The 26,187-nt window shown below is 36.3% G+C and overlaps 4 protein-coding genes across 7 annotated transcripts in view; 2 read left to right on the top strand and 2 right to left on the bottom strand.

The window, feature by feature from the left end:
* LOC110836449 (glucose dehydrogenase [FAD, quinone]) overlaps nt 1-14,151 on the top strand; it is a 52,663-nt gene extending 38,512 nt beyond the window's left edge. Inside the window, exon 12 of one of the 2 annotated variants that reach the window (XM_022077630.2) lies at nt 14,008-14,151. In XM_022077630.2, coding sequence (XP_021933322.2) covers nt 14,008-14,016 — 9 coding nt within the window. In that variant the 3' untranslated portion in view covers nt 14,017-14,151. The remainder of the gene's footprint in view (nt 1-14,007) is intronic. The other variant, XM_022077629.2, reaches the window with a different exon arrangement.
* Rint1 (RAD50 interactor 1) lies at nt 1,357-13,363 on the bottom strand. The gene is made up of 11 exons (XM_022077628.2): nt 12,695-13,363; nt 10,324-10,565; nt 10,037-10,210; nt 9,364-9,489; nt 8,098-8,362; nt 7,246-7,471; nt 5,898-6,229; nt 4,983-5,197; nt 3,121-3,286; nt 2,738-2,871; nt 1,357-1,695 (listed from the first exon to the last, which is right to left on the bottom strand). Exons 1-11 carry the CDS (start codon nt 12,818-12,820, stop codon nt 1,473-1,475), a joined length of 2,229 nt encoding a protein of 742 aa, XP_021933320.1. The 5' UTR covers nt 12,821-13,363; the 3' UTR covers nt 1,357-1,472.
* Nucleotides 14,152-14,823: 672 nt separating the features above from the next.
* mRpS7 (mitochondrial ribosomal protein S7) lies at nt 14,824-19,384 on the bottom strand. Its single transcript, XM_022077640.2, has 6 exons — nt 19,253-19,384; nt 18,847-19,026; nt 17,656-17,719; nt 17,255-17,425; nt 15,755-15,892; nt 14,824-14,975 (listed from the first exon to the last, which is right to left on the bottom strand). Exons 1-6 carry the CDS (start codon nt 19,327-19,329, stop codon nt 14,895-14,897), a joined length of 711 nt encoding a protein of 236 aa, XP_021933332.1. The 5' UTR covers nt 19,330-19,384; the 3' UTR covers nt 14,824-14,894.
* Nucleotides 19,372-26,187, top strand: part of Mkk4 (dual specificity mitogen-activated protein kinase kinase 4) — a 27,334-nt gene continuing 20,518 nt past the window's right edge. Inside the window, exon 1 of one of the 3 annotated variants that reach the window (XM_022077631.2) lies at nt 19,372-19,638. In XM_022077631.2, coding sequence (XP_021933323.1) covers nt 19,596-19,638 — 43 coding nt within the window. In that variant the 5' untranslated portion in view covers nt 19,372-19,595. Of the gene's footprint in view, nt 19,639-22,975; nt 23,095-26,187 lie in introns of those variants that run through there. The other 2 variants (XM_022077632.2, XM_087340785.1) reach the window with 2 other exon arrangements.

The raw sequence follows: 26,187 nt of genomic DNA, 5'->3' as shown, positions 1-26,187 counted from the left end.
GTAATTCGTTATCCTGCGAGAATTCAGTTAATCCTTTATTCTGATGGGATCTCATTTGCGTGACATCGACTGTAACTTCGCGACTCTTTCTGTAAATTAATAAGCTGTTTCCAGGGCTGCCACCACAATGTACGTTTCCTTACAATGGGTCTAAGAAATCCAAGGAGTTGCCACATAACTAGTTTCTGCATGTTTGTGACCTGTAAAACAGGACAAGAGTTTGACGACGTGGTACTTCAAAAGATACTCTTCTACTTTCGAGACAACTTTATTGCGGGCTAACCGAATATGTATTGGCACAACTCGCGTGTTTCATTTGTTTCTGTATCACACTTTTCATTCCGATAAATACTTAGTGAGGTACATTTGAGATGCACGAATACCCCCTACCTAATATATGGCAAGTCTTTAGTTGGATTTTATAACACTGAATTAACTAATAATGTATTGCAGGGTATAGTGAACTATGGAAGGTTGGTTTCAAATAATGAATCGAAATTGTCGTGCAAGGAACCGGTTGTGGTATATTTATGTTAGCTGCCATATTGGATTTCAACGCGGCTGCGTGACGAATGCGAGAAGACTCGATACCACTGATTCAACTCGATAGGTCGCATACTGCGTGTATGGTAATAATAAGAGTGCACAATATTCGATGTTTGCAGCTGTTCGACAGTGGCCTTTAGTACGTTATTTAATTTTTCGGGTTTTTCAGTCACATTCATGACTGACACACATGAACTTTAGGATTGATGCAATGTCATTAAACTATAGAATTTTACCAACTGTATTCCATGATTAGGTAATCAAATTATGGAAGATACTGTACTAATCGCGTCATTCACGTCCGTGAAGTCACTGCCTTCATTCATTTTCATTTTGGATATTTCCAGGTTATATTCCTTTGCTGGAACGCGTAGGCCATTTTAAATGTGAACGACAAACCAGAATTTTTTTATTATTTTAAAGTTATTTGTAATGTTCAAAACTTCCAAATTTTACTTCCCTCGACAGACGACGTCGTCCGATGCGACTCTGCGGGGCTGACCCACTCCTTTTCCCGCTTCAAATGAATCTTTCGTAGAGAACTGTTCATTATTGTTAACCAGACTGTTTTCAAATAATTGAAATTTTACAAAAAAACATGTTTCATAACCACAAGGCAGTGACTAAATTATTATTTTCTTTAAAGTCAACAGTAAAAAGCACTTTTGAATTTGCCTGACTACATTTACAACGGCTCCCGACTATGCCGCAGTTCAGAAAACGATGTCTGTTGTTATTATCCACCGAATCTTAGGTAAGTTCGTTGTTGTGATGCGTCTCAGATCAAATAAATTTTGTTTTTAGACTAACTTATTCTTTAAACAAATTACATTTAATCAAATCATCCACACACACACACATAAAATTTAACAACATATTATAGAGCTTATTCTTGAAACAATAAGTTAATTTTATCCAGTGACAGTCTACAGGTGTGTGAGGTCGTGTATGAGGTCGTGTGTGACGTCTGTACGACGGCTCAGGACAGCGAGAGATTTCTCTGCATCGAGTCGATGGACTCCAATTTCGGATAGTACATTTTCTTCTTGTAAGCCCTTGATTCCATCATCCGTCAGACAATATGTGATTGTTTTTTTCAGAAGGGCAGATCCTTTCGAGAGGTTCAGCAAAATGCACGAGTCATTTACCCTGTAAACATAAACTTGTTCTATAATAAAATATTTTAAGTTTTCCTGGTCTTCAATACCAGTAAGATGATAATTTTTACTTTTTTTTTGGTCTAGATTGAGTAAAACTCTGTAACCCTTTGCTATGTTAACACGTAAATATCTTTCTGCCTTTTTAATCAGTAAAATGTGGTACGATGCTGAAGATTTACGTAGTATTTAAATTAATTTGACAGTTACACCAGGAAAGTATAGTTTTAATGGTATGACAACCCCAAGTGTCGTCTGTCCATTACGTTACCGGGCTCCTTGCTTAATATTGAGTTCTGCTTGGATTTTATCCTTTAAACCGCTAGATATAAAATTACAAGTCAATATACCTTACTAAGTATTTACCATTAAATTCTTGTATCACTTGTTTACGTATCTAAAGGTGGCGACTGACTTGTAACATTTACTCGTAATGTAACATTCGCGGCGAGCATGTTACATTACACCACAACTGGTGAGGCGCATCGAATGCTCGTTTTGAACGCTCGGCTCGACTGTGCTCCGTTCATTTCATTCAATATGTCGGACATGGAGGTTGTGTTATCTTTGTTTCATTTAATACGCTACTGTTATTTAAAGAACTCGTGAATGCTCGTTACGACGCCGCTCGACTGACTGACTGACTTGTAATGTGACACTCAAAGGGATTCGCGAAAAAACCGACAACACGATGGAGCGCCCGCGAGCGTGAGCGGCTCCGTTCGCTGTCTTCACTTGTGTAATGCTCGATTTATAACACGTTACATTACAGGCAAATGTTAGAAGTCAGTCGCCACCTTTACACAGGTTATTTATTCATTATACAGTTTCTATAAAGGTTGAAGTACAGATAATATTGTTTCTTATTTAATCCTTTTGTGTTCAAAATTGTCTTCTAAAATAGATTTCAGGGTGGTATTAAAGTGGGATATATATTTCCCATAATCATGACTGCGATGCATCTTCACGAGATGGTGCACAGACGCACGCCGGCTTTATTTTTACCTTTATCTCCTTAGTGATGATCTACTTACTGAGGAAAGTGGATGTCTGGCTTGCGAGTGAATTGTCCAAAAAGTGGGAACATGTTCCGTGTCATATCGTATTGAAACTGCATTGCCCCGCCCTCATTGAACTTGTTTTGCAGTATCACTTCTTCATAAATGAACTGCAACAAAATTATGAACATAACCACATTTAGCGATACGTAATTAAAAGCCGTAGGTAATTAAATACAGCTTTTACTGAGTTATTCCAGGAACTTAATTGACACACCTCATATTTAATCCATTTATGGAATAATGGTATTAGCGGTACTGAAAATGATGGAAGTTTGACGATAAACGCCGAAGGGGGGAAGTATGTAGAGTAACATTTTGTAGCGGGGACTACCGTGTGGCATGAATTTACTACAGACCTGGTTAAGATCCTTTGCAAGTGTTTGCCAAGCAGTACTGAACAGCGGAACAGATAACAGCTCTTGTAGCTGGTGAAGTCGCTCGGCCAATACTTGGAACATGAGGCAGACGCTAGGTGTAATTGTTTGGTTTACCGGGTCCTTCGGTGATGACATTGCAAACCACCTGGAACAGTGACACTTCACACATATATCTCAAACTCTACCGTGAAGGTAGAAATGACTGTGAACATACTAACAATCAGTCAGAAACATCCATGTTCCTTCGCCTACTTTCCTTCGTTAAGGAAAAGAGTAGATATATGAGATGACCATGTCTATTCCCTACGTTCTCTTTTAATTTCTGAAACGAATGACAGATTTCTATGTAATTTAGCATGAATATTGTTCCGTTGGATGCCTCCTAAACCGTGGAATTTTTTTTTAATTTTCTACAAATGGTAAAAGAAGAAGAAGAAAGGATAAACTTATGATGTGACATAAATGCCACTAAATATAGAACCCCTGCAGTTACACTGGTGATGGATCTTAAAAAACTATGCAACTTTTGTGAGGGTATTGTATTTATAAAATGTAGAATAACACGATACCTGCGAGAAAACTGTAATTTAGTTCTGAGTTTGACAGTGATAACTAATGGACCATAAGAACTAGGACTGTGAAGTTTTATGAAGATAGCGTATAATAATTCCTAAAAAATTGTGTATGAAATACTTTACATAATTCAACAATTATGAATATTATGACAGTGCAAAACTTTGTGGTTGTATCTGACAAATCAAACATGGGATATGTAAAATGTTTACAATCTGTAACATACTACAATGCATTACATATTACAGTTCCAAGCGATAAAAGGTTCAGAGTCAAATAGGACCAGATTCTATAATAATTTAATTCAGTTAAGAAAGGAAAAATTGTGGTGCGTGCATCTGTATTTAAACATTTTTTGAACTACTCATACTGCCATTTTAGACAGTATTCATCTTTAAAAAAAAAAACTTTGTGTACAAAGTCTGTCACACTAATCCGCTGTCCAAGTACATCCACTTGTTTCTTAGTAACTTCATCAGTTGCTGTTCCATTTTTCACATTCCTTTGAAATTAAATAGGTTATTTCTGTTTTGACGCTTCTGTGGGCACAACACAAGGGCAGCGGTATAATGAGGGCTGCTGTATTGGGCTTTGACTGTACTTTTATGAGTTCACTCAGAACTATCTCTCCTGTTACTACTTTAAGAAAAAAGGGGTTAATGATGCAAATATCTGCTCACATAGTTCTTACATTTTACTTAAGTTTCTATGCTTGCTTATGAAGCAAGCTCTTTGGCAAACTTATAAGGAGCTTGATTTGTATTTCAGACTTGGCTGGTTCAATCTCTTCATGAGAACTGACTATCGTTATTACGGCATGTCATGATTTTCCTCAGTCCTTCCAGGCTGATGACGTAATAGTACCCTCAATAGGCCACATTCTATTCCATTCTTTCTGGCTCACTGCATAATAATTAAAGCATCCCATACCTCTACAGGTATTATAAAGTGTCACTATATAACCTGCAATTAATCAGCTGTGAAAACCTGAAATTACTCTAAAATTACATGCAGGAGAAACAAGCAACTCAGACAGTAGACAAATGAAGGACTGATAATTCCTTTGCATAAAACTTAATACCATCACTTAATAATAAAATCCAAAACCAAATTAAATAATACTTCATTACAATATTGACCTATTTGTAGACCAAAATAACACTTTCATTATCTCAGACTGTAAGGCAATGAATGATAGGACTGGCCTTTAATTGCAATGTAAACACACTAAGTTTAATATGCCAAAGTAAATATCCTTAACCACTCACTTATCTTTCCTGTATTCACGACTACAAGCCATGATGTCCATCATAACAGCTTCACATAGGCTGCTAATGAGCTCATCCTTCATCCGCAACAGAAGTCTCACTATGTCGTCAAACACTGTCCCTTGAAGATCTTTGTCGTCAACTGCTAGGTTTGAACCTCCATGACTACCAGCATTATCAAACTGCACCTTATAATACTGCAGTTGTAGGAAGTGCTACAACAGAGATGCCACATTTCTCGGTACCTTATTTTGAAACATTGACTGACATATGACCTTGAACATCTACTGAATCTGCACCAACCCAGCCCAACCCACCGATCACTCAGTCACTGGTATACAATACCTCCTTAACTCTTTAAGGAATTACCTTATGAAACTCGGGTTCAACATCTTCACCACTACCACCAAACTGTGTCGAACTAGTTTGATCCAGTCTGCATCTTTACAATCTCTCTTAAAGTCTATTTTAATAATGACCTCTCTCTTTTTACCTTTGACTCTCAAATGACATACCATGCATTTATCTATATTAAAATGTAACACAATGCCTGTTCCATCTTTGTGAATTACGATTACTATTAGTAGTCAAGGAAGTTATTAACCTGCTTTGGGTATGTCAATATTACTGCAGAGAAAGTTTTACTGTATGTTTCATTTTTACGTTCTTTGATACTTTCTAACGAGCTCCCTACCATTTTCTCTTTCCTCTCACCGCTATGTGATTCAGTCATGTACACACTTCCTCACTCGCTATCAGTTCATTCAACCGTCCTATTAACGAACCCACCTCTGCATCTGCCTCTGAGAAGTCAAGAGTTAGGCCATGATTAAATCTGAGCTTTAGTATCAATGAATGCAACGGAAGTGAACATCGCCATACTTTTCTAGATGAGGGGCCATTAAAGGAAAGTACCGTGAGATCACCCCATTCTTGCAGCACTGACGCTAAGTAGCTGATGGTGTTGAGGATGGCCGGGAGACGCGAGTTGAGGGGATCTACAGGTTCCTCGTGTAATAGCTGCAGTAAGCGAACTCGGAAGTCATCCAGCAACTCAAGCTGTAGTTCCAAGAATTGGAGCCGATGTCCGGGTTGGGGTAAACTACTGTATCGTTCTGTTATGGTGAGCAACAGGGTTAGGAAACTCTCACCACATTCTGTGATGCGCAGCTCATCAAGTTCTGGAGTTCCTAGTGGAAGCCATGCAGTATCTGAGCTTAGCATGGCATCCATCTTTTCACTTGCATCTGCATCAAGATCAAAGTATGACTTCAAGTTACAGTTATGAACAAATAAGTCATTAATTATGAATTACTGATCCCAAGGTGACACAAAATTGAGACTTCTGAGAAGGAGTTACTCTTCATTATTTTTCCTATATCATCTGTGAGATGATTTGGCATGAACTGAAAATACTGTAGGATGACGTAAGAGGAGATACGTTAGAAAACTCAAATAATGTTGCTTCTCCTTATCCTCAATCTATGCTCTTTTCCTAGACTGACAAAGTTTCACATGCATATAAAACAGTGCTGTCCACGATAATCTGTATTATTCCATAATTTTAAGTAGGAAAACCCACTAAATGGATGGTTATACAGGCTGAGCACAAAAGGACTTTACACTTTCAAAATGTTACAGAAAACAAATGCAGCGTACTTATAACTTCGCATCCACAACAGCCAATAGAAAAACTCTAAGTTTTGTTTCAAATTACTCGGGTGATTGTTGTTGTTGCACACCTCTGCTAGATGCCACGTGTTTTGAAAATGGCTACCCCACAACAGAGGAGTTCGTGCGTTCTGCAGTATAGAAAAAAAAAGTGTGTTAACAGCTGCGCAACTTGTATTTTGGAACCACCCAGCAAGGTATCCTTCACCATAATCTTTATAGTGAGTCACAACTGTCATAATTTCCATCGCTAGGGACACTAAGCACAAAGTTTTGGACGAGTCGGATATTGTCTTGACATCTGACATGTGACGTGCGGAGCATTATTGAGTCTCTCTGAGGTGTGTAAGAAACTTTGAGGGTTTTTTCTATCACCTACTGTAGGTGTAACATTCTAAGTACACCTCATTTGTTTTCTACATCATTTAGTAAGTGTAAAGTTCTTTTGTGCTCACCCTGTACTACAATTACCTCACTGGATAAACAGGCATCAGGGTCACAACTGGAGGTTTTCTATACAGTAGATACTATTAACTATAAAACTGTACTTTATTTCCTTTGGTAGAGGAACATAAATGACACAGTGACTCACATTTCTTCTCCAAATGGATCCATTTTACAAACATTTGTGCTTGGGTAAGCACACCAATCACACTAGGTTGAGAGGCTGGGTAGCCAAAACTCTCCCGCAACTCACGATCAAACCCGAGCGTCTCATCTACAGTATGTGAGAACAGTGTATCATCATATTGGAGATGAGGCAGTTCTGAATGCAGCTTCTCTACCACCAGTTGTACCAACCCACGCATCATCTCTAGCTGCAGAAATATGTGGAAAACAGTTTTTAACTTCTGATGATCATTAATTAATATTTGCAATTTCACACACATTTTAAATATATAATTTAAACCCTACTAATTGTATATTAGCCATTATTAACAGAGCTGTCACATTGTCAGACATGCGTATATTCCAGTAGACACATCTTTACCTTTAACCTTTATCATCCTTGTATCATGCATACATATAATCTGCAAGAATTCATTAATAAATCTTCTGTTCACAAAAAGGACAGTTGGCATGTCTTCCAATGGTGTAATATTCATATAAGACGTAATCAAAATCCATTCAACGATTCTCAAACGGAAACTCGAGTAAATGGGTAGGCAGTCATGGTCAACCCTATTTTGTGCACATCATACAAAGAACATAAAAATTTACACTGAAGACCAGTGGGCTCCACATGACTTAGTGAATTTCACACATTTGTGGTTTATAATGTGTTAGGAACATTTAACTCTGTTGTAGAGGCACCCTTACCTAATATTGTTTTTCACTTATTCCCATTTTACTATAATGTTTGGTTTCTTGAAACAAATTAAGGGCACCACGTAAGTTTTACTTTTACAGTGATGTGGACTGACTGACTGAATGAATGAATCACCTTAGCAGATATGGTATGCATGTTGTTTCGATTCAGAATTGGTTGTACCCACTGGCTCACACACTTCTCATGATCACGTATCCATGTCAGTATCTGCGTGAAGAACCACTCTGGCTTATCAGGACGGTTTGTCTGCTTTGCTCCGTAGAAGTGAAACAGAAATCGTTTCCTTAATGGACGAATCATCAAGGAAATTGGTAGACACAGAGGAGCAAAGTCTGTCAAAAGTGTAGATGTCACTACTGGTTGGGGTGACAGATGTACACTGATTTTAGATTAAGGAAATCACTTCTGTTTCTGCTTCAGAGTTTCACACATTCTTTAATGAATTACAAACTCTTCACCAAATATTGTAGCGTAATTAAGACAAGGAGGTTGAGACGGGCTAGGTCACTTTGTCCCAAACGCTTTGTTAGTGAAATCTATTTGGCTTTGAAAATAACAGACAGTGTAAAAATAAGAAAAAGCTAATCAAAGAATTGGAGGAATACAAAATGAAATCAATTCATTTACTACAGTTCAAATGGAATCACTGACAGTTACATTTTTGTGCATGTCACTGGAGTTTGGTTTGGTTTGGTTAGGTTAAGTTAGGTTAGGTTAGGTTAGGTTAGGTTAGGTTCCATTAGGTATTCTAGTTTTGCCTAGGATAAACTTATTTAGATGGATTATGGATATCTCCAGTAACACATATAACATACTTTTATACCAGACATCCAGTGACTATACTTCACTACATGTCTTAGGCCATAGTATACACTCGTCTGTCCTCAGTTGATCATTGCACCTATGACATAAAACTTTCTCCAAAAAAATGTAATGATGAGTAGTCTGTGTCTTCAGTCTGAAGAGTCACTCTTGTTACGATGGAAAGTGATCACAGCTATGAATTTAAATAATTACAGGACTTTTACGTATACTGGGTTTTGATGTGTATGAATTGCTTAGTTATTTGAAGCTACCTAGCTGCCAGATGCATAAATATATAGTTTACACATTTAAATATAAAAATTTAATAAAATTCTTACAGTAAAATACCCACAAAGAATATAAAATGTTGGGGTAGCCATAAAACCACGAAAGGAATACAGTACAGGACTTACTAATTTAAAAAAGTCTGAAATCAGAACATTAATTCAGTTTGTGTGATTTAACTCCAAACGAGGTGAACATACATCAATTTGACATCTTTGTATCAGCAAACCCCTTCATTGTTAATGTACATGAAACTGCAATCTGGCCAAGTTAAAACTCTGTGAAGGATACGGCAGTTGTAGTTGGAGCAGACATTCAGTCAGTTGCTGGAACTGATGAAGAGCATCTGGTGGCAGAGTGGCTAAACTGTTGTTCACAAATGGCCACTTCATCACTTTCAGTACCGCTTCAAACTCTCTAGCAATAAATACAGTTCAGATCATAATTAATCTTTCTCAATTAGGATTTTCAGAAGTAATGGGGTCTCGTTAAGAGCTGATGTATTGCCACGTAACACAGACATATCTCGGTAACTATCTGCACCAGTCACCCACTTCTCAGTAAGATGAAAAGAATTTAAAAAAATCTGTCAATCACAGTACTGATTCAGAAAATGGGTTTCATATGAATGATGACAGTTATGAATTTATAAATAATGCTGATGATATATCATATACGCTCTCGATCAAGAATCTTTTCTGCTGTCCTAATACTGAGCAGGTGAAGCAACTTTTTTTATCCTAAACTTTATTTCCATTGCATTTCGTAACTTACTGACATACTCTCACTTGTTACAATAACTAACATATCAGCCTTCGAGGCAAGTGTGTATAAAAAATTCTTGTGGCTAGTGCAAGTTGCTAGCAAACTAAACTTCCCCTTTCTGTACACTTGGTGAAGTTTGTGCAGGTACATTTTGTCTGTTGAAGACCTACAGTTATACGCCTTATGAAAAAATACTCACGTAGAAAACTTCTGTTTCAGTAAATTGTGCCAAAAATGTACAGTGTCATTCAGGAAGGTCACCAAATGCTGACATTTTGAGTGCTGAAGTAGCTTGTTCAGATTGCATAGGCACACATACCGTTCCACACATTTAAAGTCATCCTTTTCTGCTAAAGCTGATTCCAGACCTTTGCTGAGGAATAAACACAAGGAAGTGTATGGCAATGCGAAAAGTACAGCTGTTAAAAGTCCTCATCGTATAAACTCCACGGATCATAAGTCATTTTACAAAAAACGTGTTCTTACCTTATATCTTCGATGGTTTTGACACGGTGTAAATATGCCAACGCCTTTTCTAAATTATCTATTTTATCAAAATATTCTTGTAGCTGAGTGGCTATTCCTTCATCTTTCTGAAGCTGATTTCTTACAGCTACACTAACGGCATCAAACTGTGTGCTCAGACTGTTTATTTGATCAGTGGTATCTTCAACAGCCTTTATAGCTGCACTCACTTTTGAAGGTACTTCACTACTAGCAAGTGACAGCTGTAAGAAAAAAATAATTTAGTAAAATGTGACTTGTAATACGGTGCAGTACCATCAGAATGAGTGGTTGTACAAGAGATATATTTGTACTCATTTATTCTGTGCATGTCAATGAAGTGGGAAGGGATAACTAGTAATGCACTCATTAGTCTTTATTAATTGCAGTAAGAATTCTAAATTAATGAAGATGGCCGTCTTTTGGGTTGTAGTGCCATGATGTCTGGTAGTTGATTCCTGCAAAGGGGCAACTATTAAAATTAGGGCATTCTAAAACCTGGAGTTCCTGACGATTCAATACTTGGTCCTCTCCTTTCCTCTTATATATCAATAATTTACTGCCAACCATAAACTCTCAGTCAGAAACAATACTTTTTCAGATACTATTTTTATTTCACATCCAGAAATTGATAAAATTTACATGAATGATATCTTTGCTAGTCTGAATTGATGGATTAGAGACAAAAAAAAATGCACATTACATTTTGACAAAACAAATTTCATGAAATGTTATACTACCAACAAAAATTGTGTTGATCTCGGTATTGGGTACGAGAATAAGACAATTGAAGAAGCAGCAACAACTACATTTTTTGGCCTAGAAATTTACAATAACTTATATTGGAAAACACATATTCAGTACATTATCCCTAAACTAAGCTCTGCATGCTTTGCTATGAGGAACGTCACATCACTCTGTCACAACTTACTTTGCTTATTTCCATTCAATCATGTCATATGGAATTATTTTCTAGGGAAACTAAACAAAGAGAAAAAAAGTATTTTATATCCAAAATAAAATCATCAGAATAACGGCAGGCAGTAAAAGAAAAGCTTCATGTAGGGAACTCTTTAAGAAATTTAATATTATTCCACTAGCTAGCAAAGACTTGCTCTCGTTGTTATCATTTACAGTGGAAAACATAAAAAAAATTCAAAGAAACTCAGGTATTCACAATATATGTACAAGATACAGATAAACCTTCATGTGCCAAACACTTCCCTCAGTAAATATCAAAAAGTAGTTTACTATACTGGAATTAAGCTATTCAATAATCTTTCCCCCAATACAAAATGTCTCAGTCATACTATAAAGAAGTTTCAGCCAGCACTAAAAGAGTATCTCCTATCTCACTCCTACTCCATAGAAAAATTTACATTAACTAAAAATTCTGTTATTATAAACATATGTAAACAATGGAGGTGATGTTTTCCTGCGTAATTATTTTTACAGTAATACTGTAGTTGACTGTAAATTACTGTCATTACTCTACAAATTATTTGTATTAGAAACAAGTATTGTATTTGTTCAATGACATGCTCTACATCCTTGGCTTGAGCCTATGAAGGATCTATGGAATGTAAGTAAATTACATTCTATTCTGACAAGAACAAGAGAGCTCATCAATACATTTACTGTTAATTAAGTATAGTATGGAAAGGCACAATTGGCATGCAAAATATGATCTATTTCACATGTGAAATAATTTTTTTTATATATATATATTTTAAAGGTTAAGTTTGTGAGCCAGTAAGTTTAAAATCCCTCCCCCACCACCCCTTCTGACTAGAAAAACAAAGGAAGATAAGGTGTACAAATGTGTTTTGGCCTTCTTGGAAAAGAGTTGTAAATTGTCGAATATGGTCAGTATATTTTTGTACAGACTAAACATCCAAAACGGTAGAAACGTACAGACTGATAGGGCATGAGGAATACAGCAATATAACTAAGCTTATGTGGTATTGGGAAACTGGTCTAGAATTAGTAAACTCATTATGGTCAGTTTACTTAAAGGAAATATTTTGTTTTCAACCTCTTCTAACATTTTCTGAAAGTGCTACTGGCTTTTATCTCTGAAAAGATAATTACGTATTTGCGATCGTGTTCCCTACATAACAGGGGGGATGCGTTCTGAAAAACAGCTTGAAAAGTACATGGCAATAATGGCGTTTTCGTAAGGAGACTGTCGTACAATCTTTCTGCTCTTCACTAAAGCCGACCAAAGCATTGGGAACCATAATGCGCATTATCAGTTTTGCTGAAAACGGGAGTTTGTAATTTTTCACTTACAACAATTTGTGCAACAACGAGCTGCATTTGAAACGCTTGTGTGTCGTTACATATAACTTACAGATTTTTCTATAGAACTTTTCTCCTCTTCAAGTCTCTTATACAAATCACGGCTTTTCCCAATATTCTTTACATCCTTTCCGAATTCAGCATTTAATTTCTTTATGACGTTTTGTTTCAAATCCATTTTAACTGTAATTTCAAATTTACGTACACTGCAATTATTCCTGAACAGCTGATCCCTGTATAATACGGAAAGGCACAGAGGTCGGCAAGGATTGATATGTTTATGTTGACCGTCCGTGGTCTCTGCAGCATGGTTACTTGTCACAGTTTCAAGAAGTATATTATTGCATAATTTTAGCCATAAGGCCACTGAACGTTGTCGACATCATTATGGTGGTGCCAGTCAGAGGAATCGCTCACCATTTCTGTGTTATTAAGTGGTGTAACAGTATTATTTCGAGGTTGGGTTTGCTACCTTCCCAAACCAACGGCTACTATAACCTTAACTGTAAAATTCACGCGGATTCAAGAAACAATGCGAAACCACATTTTAATGATTTCAGTTATGTTGGGAGAAGGAAAGGGAGCAATGTACAAAATGCGGTGGATACAAGTGAAACATCTAAAGATTACTATATACTATACAGATTTCCGTATGTGCGAGTTGGCGGTGTTGTTAACAAATTGAAGAAACACATCACGGCAGTTACAGTTGCAGGAGTTCCAGCAAGTGTACTTTTGCAATTAATGAACGTTATCAGCACAGAAACAATGATAGTATTCATTACTGTAGGTATGTTTTGTATTTTAGTGGTGAATTGTTGGGGGGGGGGGGGTGTGAAAGTTTTCTGAGGTCATATGCTCTGCCCCAATATATCATTTAGATGTAGGAACTGTGAGGGTAAAAGGACAAATTATGGCTTGAGTTCCCGGTCATACCATGTCTGAGGTTTTCATTCCTACATATTCAGTAGGTCTGGGGTTAAAACATTGGCCTGGAGACCATCTTTCCTGACTCATGGTTTTGCTCAGGCATTCCAGACAAGTGGTGGGTTAGTACCTCAAATTAGGCCACTACTACTTTCTTCCATAGCCTTTCCACTTTATTGCCCAAATCGACCTATCACTTGACACTATGTAGTTTGAGCTACTGACTATCATTAAATGAATTCCATATACCATGTTTCAGGGCAAATTTTGATAACAGTTTTCCCTGTGAAGTGTAATTTTTGTCTGATTAGTGTGGCTAGAATGGACTTAAATTAGAGGGACAAGTTTTGTAATTTGTTCTCATTCCACTTGAAGTAAGTCATTCTTGTAATATTTGTCAAAGGAAAATATCAGATTGATTTTTCTTTTGTGTTACAGGTGGAGTGACATGCTGTGCCTTGTATTCAGTGGGTATTATCTTCCATAAGCTTGTGGGATCCATCTACCTCAGTTCTGATAGTAGCACAGTAAAAATCTCTTATTTAAATTTCTGGGGGAAACGTGTTGATGTGTTTTGTCCATTGTCAGATGTTGTGCCATTTTCTGAGATGAGTGAAAAAAGTACTGATCCTTATGTAATCTTGAGACGATATTCTACACCTCAGAAACTCCATTTTACCATTCGCTATGGAACTGTTCTTAACCCAAAGCGTTTTACTGATGTGTTTGGTGATATTGACCAATTTTAATAATAGTAAGAACTAGAGTTTGTAAAATCAGATAATAATGAGTAATTTTAGAAACAGTTGTTCATCTCTACATTGAATTTATGTAATCCCACGTACTTCCTATGAGGTATTGTCTGTACTCAGTTCCATTATGCCTTGTGTGCTAGGCAAGGTATACATGTGTCTGATTCTGTGGTATTTGTACTGGATGTTTGACATGCCCTGGGGGGAATGTGGAGGATAAGGTACATCAGACTCCATGTTCTGGACCTTAATTATTGCCTAAATGTAGCTTTAAGCTTCATTTTTAAAGCCTGGCAAATTGAATTCGCGGTGCAAATCAGATCACGAGTTAATTGCCATGAAATACCAAAGTCATATGCAAGGATTTATGCATATAAAATGTGCTTGTTTGTGGTTACTTTGCCAAAAGTGTTTTATTTTCACTGGTAAAGCAATAGACAAACTTACCGTATATTAGTAAGTGCTTTTATATTTCTATTAACATGAAATAAACACAAAAGCATTTATGTATGTATTGTAACTTTTTATTTTATTTGATGACATGATCACAACTTATAGTAATTATGAAGCATCTCAACTCCATCTGTAATGTGCATAGGCTCGGTTCGCTTCGCACTGGCGGTGCAAGTCCTGCTTCTTCTTGACCACTTTTCCCTGTAATGCATTGACCTCATTACCTTTACTGAAACTGAAGGTAAAACTACTCCTGTTCCTAAGCATTGTGCCATAAAGGAGCAGAGATAAAGCATTATTAATCTCCTCAGGGAAGTGCTCACTCTGGATATTTAATCCCAAAGGGGAGAGCTCAAGATACTGGACAGGAGGCCAAGTAAAGCTCCAGAGTGAGTCTGTATGCGGTGGCGAGGAGACAGGTGAAAGCGTCTCTGCCATGAATCAAACCTGCACTTTACCGAACATAATATAAATGTATGTTTTATTGGTTATTTTATGATCCTGTACTAACTGCAGAGGTTATATAGTCAAATGAGATGTGATAAGATGATTATGAATGGTCAGGTCCTGTTATGAAATGTCATCTTCGAACTTGAGGTTCTCACAGCGGTGAGTATGAAGATTTCCGTCTTCTGGGTTGTTGCGCTGTGTGGTCTGGTAGATGTTAACCAGCGTTTCAGAGGTCATACTGCCTCCGTCATCAGGGCGATGACGCCCTGATGACGGAGGCAGTATGACCTCTGAAACATTGGTTAACATCGACCAGACCACAAAGCGCAACAACCCAGAAGACGGAAATCTTCATCATCTTAGAAGTTTCCTGAAGGGACCAAGGAAAACCATGGAAAGATGTCAGTAAATTTGATGCATTGCCAGAACATAAAATCATATTGTTAAACATACTCTCTGTATAAGTATTGTGAAGTAACCGTTTTATCTACCGTATATGATAGCAGCTCAAAGATACGGTGGCTACATACCTGATTACCTGCAGCATCTACCAGTTCCCATGCAAGTTTCTCAGGGAAGTGCACTTTGGGATCCTTATCCTTTGCAGCCAGAATTATCCATTTCATTGCCAGGAACTGTGATCTTTTGTCTGTTATAGGGACAGGAACCTGTGAGAAATCAGTGTTAGTCTTCTGGGTTGTAATGTCTCGTGGACTTGTAAACAAATACCAACATGCTTGAGGAATACTGTGCCTCCATCTTATGGCTTAAGTTGGAGAATGGTATGCTCCTCCAAAACATATGGGGATAGTATCTTTTTCTTTCTCATTTGTATATTGCTACTGTAATTGTTTGACATGATAGATTTCTCAGGTCTACTGCTCAGTGGCTTACAGATGATGCTACTTTTACAACTGGTTTTATTGCATAAACTTCGTGTATGACGTAAATTACATTATTTGATTTTTCTTGTACATCGCATTTCACTGTTCACTGTCCATTCACTTGAACGTGTTTCGGCCCAATGTGGCCATCACCAAGTTCAATCCCTGCTCCTATGTCATTGCACTAAGGATCATATTATCTCCTCCTGATGTCAAAAAGAAATGATATTTACATATTAAACATTTTAACTAATTTAAAATGTTAAATATATAACTGAATGGACAATGAACAGTGTATGAAACGTGACATACAAGAAAGAATCCAAGAATCAACATAACACACCAGGATGCTACAGCAGCACCTGGCATAATTTACCCTGATGATCTATTGCTACATTTCATATTGCACTAGTGTAATGCCCACTGAACATTCAATGGTAAGTTTTATCATTCTTCACATATCTTACACTACATTATTAGGTACTTGTTGGTTATCGGGACACAAAACGGGAGAGTCGAATATCTGGACTTGGACTGGACGGAAAACTGCGCATGCGTATCAGTATACCCGTATACTCGGTTGTTATCTGTTAGTTCATTCAGTTATTTAGCCGAGTTCACGTGGCGGCGTACAAATGATAACGGAGATATTTTTAAAACGATTCTAAAATCTATAAGTGAATTTTGGCCTCCGGAGACAGGTTGTAACAACAATCAACATCTCATGCATTTCCAAATAAAATATAATAACTTTCAAGTATATGTCATTTATCCACACACATTAACCTAACCTAAGCTAACCTAACCTATTTTTAAAGTGATGTGTCCCGATAACCCACAAGTACCCATTATTAAAAGGAACATGAAGGTGAGGCATCATAAAAAAGACATGTCTTGTTTTAGGCATGTACAGGTGCTCATGTAGGTAAAGTTTCTGGGAATGAACACCACTTTCATAAGTTTTGATTGATGCATTTCTTTGAATAGTATTTTTATAAAAATATCTGTTAGAGTCTAAACAAAAACTGAGATACTTTCCTTCAATGCTTTGAGTAACAATGTTTTGGCATCTGTACGAGCAGCACTGCCTCACTTCTATCATTGCCAGCATCCTGAATACTTAAGAGCAATTCAGAAACAACCAACCTGGTATGTGACTCCACCACGCTTGATGGGTGTCAACTGAAGTACAGGTTTACTGTTTGCTAAGGCAGCATGAAAAATCTTCAGTGGATCTGTCAGAACAGAGGTTTTCTTCTCGGGGTCCTCTGTACTATGATACCGCTGCAACTGGATTCTCTTAATTTTCTCAAAAGCCTGAAGAACAACATTTCTAAGGACATACTTTCATAAATTATGGATGATATACGCAGGTTCTATATAATTATTTTGGTAGAAGTCAGTCAGCCAACATGATTAAGAAGAAAATAGTAAAATCTCCTGTCAGATAATCTGATCTGCCACATGCTGTGACATTTGGTTATTCTGAAATGTATTTTGCATAATAAAATAATGAAAATCAAGATCTGCTAGTGTTTCCAATATACCTCTTCAATCAGTTCCCGTGCCAGAATTTTCCTTCCATCCCTCATCACAAGGTTTGTGAATTTCCTGTTAAAAGAAAAAAATTCTTAATTTCCACAGAAGAAAGTTCTTTTGTCACACATAAGTAAGACCAATACTAAGCATTTTATATCTCAAGATTAAAGTGGTGATAGGATACCATATTTGAATTCCACAGCTCCATATTTTAAAGGCAACATGAAAATAAATAATGACAATTTAATGGTCACCTATAGCACTCTGCACATAAAAAATATTTTTTGTTTACAGCTACTAAATCGAGGGATATTACGAGAAAAATGACAATATCTAACTAATAATTTTGTTCAATGAGAAGAAAATTTACTGTTAATGTATGATCAAGATTAAAGTTGATAAGGGGAAAGCACTCAGAAAAATAAATGTGCCTGTTATATTTGGATAAGTATGGTCAGTACAAAGCTATGATTGTACTGTGTGATAATTTAATCAATGTGAAATGGAGCAGCAAAATTGGTTGGTATTGATACATACATCTCGATAGGGTCAGAATGGATAAATTCAACATTTAAGATGTTCTGGTAAATGTTCCAATACAGCTTACTACATACATATTACATGCCAAATATACTATATGGTGATGAGCTATATTTACAAATGAAAATTCTTCCACACTGTAAGGAAAGAACATTGGACAATGAAGTAATGTTTTGAAATGTTCCTTAACACTTCAAAGCACTGCGGTAATTGCATAAACCACCTTGAATATGATGTTCTCATGATGCTCTGCATGTCAACTGGTGGCTTTCTGCATTGTGACACCATGTAGACTTGTGGGTGCTTACCGTTTTGAAGGAATGTATCATCTCCATCTTCAGAGTCAGTCATCTGTAGATAGAGGCGATTATGTTCCTCTGAAACATTGGTAACCACCTACAAGATAATACATCACAATCCAATCATAACTAGCATATGCCATAACATATGAGAATTCTTAATTTTTCCCAGAGTATGTATGGGTTTTACATGATTTTCAATATAAATACTGACTGTTTTCCTAAACAGTCTGGCTTCTAATATGATATTCAGGTAAACTTTCAGCTTAAAAATACTAAACGGGTAAGAAGTTTGGCTTTAGGAATTATGCCTTTTCTGCACAGAGAATGTATTAATTGAAACAGTTTATGTTGACGTACCTGACAAGCTCATCATGGAAAACTGAGCATGTGGCATCAACACGTGCTGCCTTAACTGGTACATGCAATATATTTTCTATTTCACCGGACTCATACATCGATTCTTGTTTATCTTTCTTGTAAACAGGCTCTACAAACTGTGGGCCATACATGCTGTACGCATTCACGAGATTTACCCGTCTAAAACAAAGAAGCATTAGTACTGATGTAAAGCTATCAAATAAATTATTAATCCTTAGTATGTAATAACAGTGTTCCCTTTTCGTATTTAACATTTTGTGTTCACAATGTTTGTTCTGTAAGGTTAGGTTAGAACAGCAACAAGAACCAACAAATAGAACTCATTTGTTATTGTATGATAATTGTATTATTGTATCAAAGAAAATAATTATTATAGAAATCATACTTGTACAAAACTTCTGCATTATTAAAGATAATGTTTTTCCGCAATACCGAACCGAACACCATATTCAGAGGGGCCATACTTTTTCGTGATGTTTTGGGAACAACAGCGCGCTGGGTGAGCGATTCAAAAGTACAATCATGGAATTTTGCAAAGGGCAGGTGCTTTGGTGGTTTAAAGGTTAATTTTAAGCATAAGTGAACAATAAGTAATTAGTAGACGAAACAAATGATTTACTTCATTAGTGAAGGACATTTTATTTTTATTAAGGGGGCTGGAAAAGTTTCCTAAAGTGGCGAAAATACGTTCTATTATTTGTGTACAAGCGCGTCCAATATATTTCAAGATGGCAGAACACCAGGGAAATTCTTCTAACCAATTGAATCAAGGTGTGTTTTTGAATTTCATACATTAAATTTTATAGTAAATCTAATAATTATTACAGTGTGGAAGAATATGTGAAGCATTCTTCTACTGTACATTATTTCTGTATAATTATCGCTGTCTGTGTACATGGATTGTGTACTTCGTGTTATTAACCTTTATTTAGAGTGATAATATTGAAATTATTTGCAGCAGAAATGCTCGGAGGCTTCATAAGTTTATATAATTATTTTAGTAGTTTAAAAAGCGTAAGTGTTTTGTGATTGTCTGTACGTAAGTGCTTTGGAAAGTGTCAAGAATGTAACTTCCATTTTCAGAAAATGCTTCACAAAATGCAGGTGAATTTGGAATTCGTGCTTTAGCTTATGATATTCTTTTGTGTATTCACAACTATAATTTGCATTGATGCACCTATCAGTTACACCATATCTGTCTAATAGCTGGAGAACCCCTGAGCAGATTTTGATCAAATTTAATATTTGGGTGTTTAATTACTAAAATTTGTTGGTACATCCCAGATTTGGTTAAGATTGAACAACAGTAATAATGATTTTGCATGAAGACTTACCTGCATTTCTGTGCATGGAAGTGATTGAATGGGGAATAACTAGATGACCTTATTTTCCTTGGTTATCATGGCTATTATGGTCCCAGAAGAATCCCCAATAAACCAGAGAGTTCTTATGTAACTGGTATCATCTGCAAAGGTTGAAGATAAGATTTTGGAGCATATGCCATAATTTTTATGCTATGTGCACAATTTGCAGCTCTTTTTTTGTGCTGTTGCTTGTTGAAGGGTTTGTTTATGCTTCTAGTTCAGTCCAGTGTATCTGTGGTAGGGTGCAGCAGTAACATGATCTGTAAGTTATGGTCATAGCTACTGCTCGTGTTAATTTCAGTACTTTTTGTAAGGCCTCTGTATGTCTTGAAGCTGACACTGGCCATGAATTATTTAAGTCATACTGAATGCTATTCAAACAGTTCATGTCATGTTTTCAGTCAAACCTTAATGTGTCACAATATTATTATTTTGTTGTAAAGACAAAATATTGTTTTTTCAGGAAAAAACTAGCATAATGATAACATTGTCAGGTCACATTAGTTTAGTGTGTAACTTTATTTGTTCTGTGGTATGTTTGTATTAGATTCAGAAAGTATAATTATTATGTAAATTTTATGAGTTTTAATGGTGGTAAATTACTTTGTGTGATTATTGTATTGCACCATACTACACACCAACTCAGTGTTTTGCTGTGAGTGTGTTGGGAACATGTATGTGGTTGGTTCTTCAGCATTTGAGTAATTATGCAAACATTTGGGATTAGAGAGAGATTAACAATTTCATGTGTACAGCATTGAATCTTATGCAGGTTACAAAAATTTTGGATGATGGAATTCATATTTGTTTTCGAACACATTGATCTGTCTGTTATAGATATTTTGTGGTATGCCCAGTGTACACTCAAGTTATATACAGAATACTGAATATTTAGTGATCAAACATGGTGTGTACAAAATATATGCATGGGAGTCAGAATGATGAGTTGCTCAAGCTGTCAAATTCCAATGTAAGTGCTGAGTTTGTTGAGGATGAGACTTGTCATCTATATACATGAGGAGTTTTGCATTACAGAGAATGACAGTTATCATTATGTCTGCAGTCGTTAAGCTGAACAGAAGGGGCTCATTAATTCTCTTTTAAGCGCTCCATTTTACTCTCAGAAATTGACTATTGCTTATACTCATTTGATTATAATCCAGGATATCCCTTATAACCGCCACGGTGGTCTAGCGGTCAGAACACTAACCTTGTAAGCCTGGGGTCCCGGGTTCAATTCCCGGTGGTGCTCAAATTTATAACTTGTGTTGGGCAAGGCCGTGGTCTAGGCATCACGGAGTTTTCCTCCGTGGCATCCCAACAATTACTCCATTCACACACAGAAGAAGGCGATGGCAAACCACTTCTGGATCATCTGCCAAGAACGTATATGAACAGGTCCCAGTCCGAGAAAAGGATGGAAGGATCCTGTTCATATGGACCTGTCGTCAGACAGAACACTACAAATAAAATAAAAAATCCCTTATAAGAGTCATCATAAGGTCAGATTTTCTGAGGGGTGATTCAAACTTCTGTGTCATGCTTTCCCCATCTTTGCTATCAAATGCTCCTGCTTGTTCAATGAACAGACAGTATAAGCATCTCTTTAGTTGACTAAGATTGTATTTTGGTTTATAGCTCTCATAGAGCTTGTGTTGTAGACTTCTCAGGATGATCAAATCTGTTCTCATTCTTTGTAGCCTGGCATAATCATTAGCAGAAGCATATGTCCTCTGGTCTTAAGGGTGATACTACTCATAAGATCATCTTTGTCTTTACATACTTTAATTTCTTCTCCTTTATTAGGTTATTTTACTATGCTCTTTCCTCTGTATATTTGTGTAGTGACTCCTCCTATCTTGTGGTCTAAATTGTATGGCAATGAAGATAAATACTTACACTAGTTTTCCCATAAGTATTCTTTTAGTTTGGATTTCTGGTTACTTTCACTATTGACTCATTGACAAGTTTAGGATTAAAGCTATTTGTTGATGGTGGTGGTGGTGGTGGTGAGATTGTAAGATGTTGTGTTTAAATATTTAAAAAAGTGCTTGGGGTTACTTGCAGAAGTAGCTGTGACAGTGCACATACCTACTTCTGATGATGTGTTACACTTTCATGCACCAAACCATTTCCTTTAAATCCACGGGTTTGAAACTGGCCACTGCTGCCGTGTTACTTTTGAACTCACATTTCACGAACGCCTTTTTTAGTTTGTTTTGTTTTTAATATTTGGGTTAGCTAAGTTTGGGTGTTGCTAGAATGGCTAGTGGCATTTATTTCCTACATGCAGAAAGTTTTGCACATCATTTGTTATGGTTTATACCATATGTGGATTATTGTTTTGAGAGGTAGGCACTATAGGCCTACATCAGTTTTACATACTGATATTGCAGTGATACCTTTCTATTAAATAAATGGAGTTCATTGATTTATATTACCTTACCATTATATTTGGCAGGAGTTAAGAGTGGAGATAAGAGTGATATCAGGATGTTGTGTGGGTGGGAGTTTGGAGGAGGGGAAGAAAAGGGGGGGCATATTTTTGCCGCTGGTCACAATTACTTTAAAACCACTGTAAGGACAGTCATTTTATTGACAATTTGTACATGTGTGGACAAGTGTACAATGTGTGAGGCCAGTGCATTGTCATTCCATGTAACTACCTGCATAATGGAACTATTTTCATATAAGCCTATAGTAAATTACTTTATTTCTTTTGCAGAGTTCTTTGCTTGCTTACAAGATGCTGAACTGGAATATATTTTTCTCTTTTATAAGTTGTTTGTTCAGCTTGGCAAGCTAGGATATATATTTAAATGAAAAAGTATTTATTATGCTCTTCATTTGCTACATATTCTTTGTACGTATCCTTTTCACCAGTTTGAAGCATTGTAACATGAAATCAAATTTTCTGAATGATATTTGTCTCATTTATTGCTTTATACATTTCATATTATGCTGTTGTTCAGACTGATTATTAAAGTGAAAAATAATATTGGGTACTTACATTATGACAAGAGGGCTGATTGCTGTTGGATGAAGGATTATTATGACATTTTATGTTTTCATGGCTGTGAAAATGTGTATTGTAGTCTTATAGGTTGTAATGTTTTACACTGTGATTGTGGAGGTGGTACATTCCTCTGGAATGTTGGTAACCACCTATAGCATTATAACCCGAATGGGCACAGTACACAAGGTTTATGTGTAGCAACATTTGAGGGTTCTTAACAAATGCAATTTTTAATCAGTTAACTGCTCCATATTAGTTGATGAATTTCTATACAGAAACATACTTTATCACACAAAATCTAATTTATGAATATAGTTATGAACATGTAATTTGAAGCCTCAATTTAAAAAAAATATCTTTACTTAGTGCTTTCCAGTAAATCAATGTAGAAAGAAGCTAGTGGCTGAAGTTCCTGAGGTTCACTGTTAACGGAATTAAATTACAATTGAGAACATGCATACAACATAAAAGGAAAATATTTAGAGTTAATTTTGCATCTTCACTTTAAGATGTTAATGGAGTGGGGTTGGACGACTTAATAAATTAGTTTTTTTTTGTGAACTGTAAAGAGCATTCAGAAATTTCCAGCTATATGTTTTTGACAAGGGGCAGACCATAGATTATCATATAACACCATCTAATAATTACTGCATCAATGGTGGTATGAGGGGCATGGGATGATCAAACACAAGCTTTTAATGCCTCAAGAACATAATGTGCGTAACTTTAAGAGTGCTTCGATTATGTTGTATGTTGTTCAGTACTGAGATGGGGGACCAACACCCAGCACTTTGCTGCTTCAGCTCTATGTCAGATGAATATGTCCGTGGCTCATGTTCCATGAACCCAAATGAACATTGGAAAATCTAGTATTTACTGTTCTTTTTAGTAAAATCTGGTTTGTACTGCATATCCTTTAGTTAGAAGTAGTTCTTGGGTGGTTTTGTTACTGAGAAATACCTCATATTTATTACACGATGTTTATTTAATTTATTGGTACAGGATATTGAGCAAACTTGTTATGACATTCTCATAATTTTTATTTAACCTAACCTGCTGTTTCTGACCAATTGTAAACTGTTATGTATAGTCACCACTAGGCAGCCTTTGTGCTGTGCAGCAACGACGGGCGTTTCTGTCAGTTTGAGCTTTGGTTTACAAGCAGATGTTTTGTAACACCCTATTCTCTCTCGTGTCTACTTGCTGTCACTTCATAGTTATCTGTGAACAATAGGGATGGGAATGAAAGTTTCTTCAAGATGCCTTTGGTTCCTGCTGCAAACTGCTTTCAGTGGAAAGAGCAATTTCTGCAATAATTACTGAGGACTGAAGTGAATAGACTTGCATTACACTTTAATAATGCAACAAAACTGTAGTAAACTTTGGAAGATGGCTGTCTTCAGGGTAGGCTCATGACTCATCACCGTGATGATGGAGGCAGCAAGGACCTCTGAAACGTTGGTAAATTTCTACCAGACTACACGGTGATAGAACCCAGAAGACAGCCATCCTCAGACTCACCACCGCAAAAACCTCAAATCCTACTATAGTAAACTTTAATCAAATATTGAAGATGCCAAGGCTCGTACTGACTGACATGTTCATCACTTTTGCACAGTGCAAAAGGCTGTCTAATGTTTACTGTATGTAAAAATTGTGTATTCCAACTCTGATTATGATTTTTGTAATAATGTAGTAATTTCTAGTTCTTACTGGGGACTAAGTGAATACTAGTTTTATCTACTGCACTTTGGGGTTTGTGTTTTTTATTTTAAAGAACTGGTAGTTATGGTTTCTAGGATTTTACTGTGACTTACATATATTTGCCCCCAGCATTTTATCATATCAGTAATCATAATTACTGGTATCACTGCTTCTATTTTCAACAACCACAGTTTACTCTGAACAGGGCATGCCAAAAGTGAATATACAGTGTTCCAAAAAGGTCTTTATCCATTTTCAAAAACTGTATAATTTAGATAACTGTGTTGAGTTATAAGTAACTGATGACCTCATGAATTACTTTCCCATAGATTTGCTTATTGAGTTGCTTGTATATTTTATATCTGAATGCATTTGGTGTTGTGGATTAAATGCAGTTGGTTTTTGTGCTGTGTGTTTGAAGTATGGTGGTAGTTGACATTTGGTCACAAGGATAATTTCATTGTAGAGGGTTGCATTTTCAGGTACATAGTGTCAGAGCAGGAGTTACTAGGGTTGCATTAGGTGAATGTAGAAGCCTTCCATATTGACAGTACTGGGAGTGTGTGATTCTTATACACACAACCTGCGGCATTGCAGAATTTTGGAGCTCCATTTATTATTTCAATTTAGAAGAAATGTGCGTTTACAGAAGATGTTTGGTCCTGTCTCTCTGTTCATTTGGTCTGTGCAGAAATCACATAGTCAAATTTGAGTTAGTTCCTTTTCCATTTATTTGTAATGATCCAAAGATATTTTGAGCACATTATTATACATATTATTTTTTATTTACAAGTACACATTGTGCTAAGTTTCATCATTGTCTGTAACATTTTGTATTTTTATGGTAGTCCATGCCCCATAATTGTTTTGTTTTTTTCCCCTTTTGAGTCCTGATGCCATGGGAGAGGTTTTTAACATTTCAGAGGACTGTACAGCTTCCATTATGGTTCAGAACACAGAAGAAAGCACAAAAAAAAATTATCAAAAGTTTTTATTAATTAGGTTTCTGGAAATGGGGGTTTATTGTTTGTTACTTTGATATACTGAACAGTATTTTAGCTACGTGGTTATTTTGTTCAGAGAGAATTCATTGTATGTAAGATTGTAAAATATAAAATTGACACGAAGGTTTAAAATTTACATTTCCACATGAGTTTATTTATTTTTTTTGCATCAGCAACGAAGCAGCTACAGTAGTTCTCACAAATTTATATTTCTTCTTACAGAAGTGAATAG

The sequence above is a fragment of the Zootermopsis nevadensis genome, unplaced genomic scaffold (genome assembly GCF_977971745.1).
Source record: "Zootermopsis nevadensis isolate Lab colony 2312 unplaced genomic scaffold, Znev_1.0 Znev_ptg000061l, whole genome shotgun sequence".
NCBI lineage: Eukaryota > Metazoa > Arthropoda > Insecta > Blattodea > Termopsidae > Zootermopsis > Zootermopsis nevadensis.
The sequence above is the reverse complement of the archived record's forward strand: the minus strand, read 5'-3'. Positions and strand labels throughout refer to the sequence as shown.

What these genes read in the sequence shown, in the direction of transcription:
- Rint1 (XM_022077628.2), bottom strand. Translation starts at nt 12,820, where the DNA reads ATGGATTTGAAACAAAACGTCATAAAGAAATTAAATGCTGAATTCGGA. An exon ending in CTGCTCCAACTACAACTGCC is followed by an intron (nt 8,363 to 9,363) that starts GTATCCTTCACA and finishes ATCTAAAATCAG; the next exon opens with TGTACATCTGTCACCCCAAC. An exon ending in CGTGAATACAGGAAAGATAA is followed by an intron (nt 3,287 to 4,982) that starts GTGAGTGGTTAA and finishes TCACTGTTCCAG; the next exon opens with GTGGTTTGCAATGTCATCAC.
- mRpS7 (XM_022077640.2), bottom strand. Translation starts at nt 19,329, where the DNA reads ATGGCCCCTCTGAATATGGTGTTCGGTTCGGTATTGCGGAAAAACATT. An exon ending in TTCCATGATGAGCTTGTCAG is followed by an intron (nt 17,720 to 18,846) that starts GTACGTCAACAT and finishes TTCTTTTAACAG; the next exon opens with GAAATTCACAAACCTTGTGA. An exon ending in TAGATGCTGCAGGTAATCAG is followed by an intron (nt 14,976 to 15,754) that starts GTATGTAGCCAC and finishes AATGCATTACAG; the next exon opens with GGAAAAGTGGTCAAGAAGAA.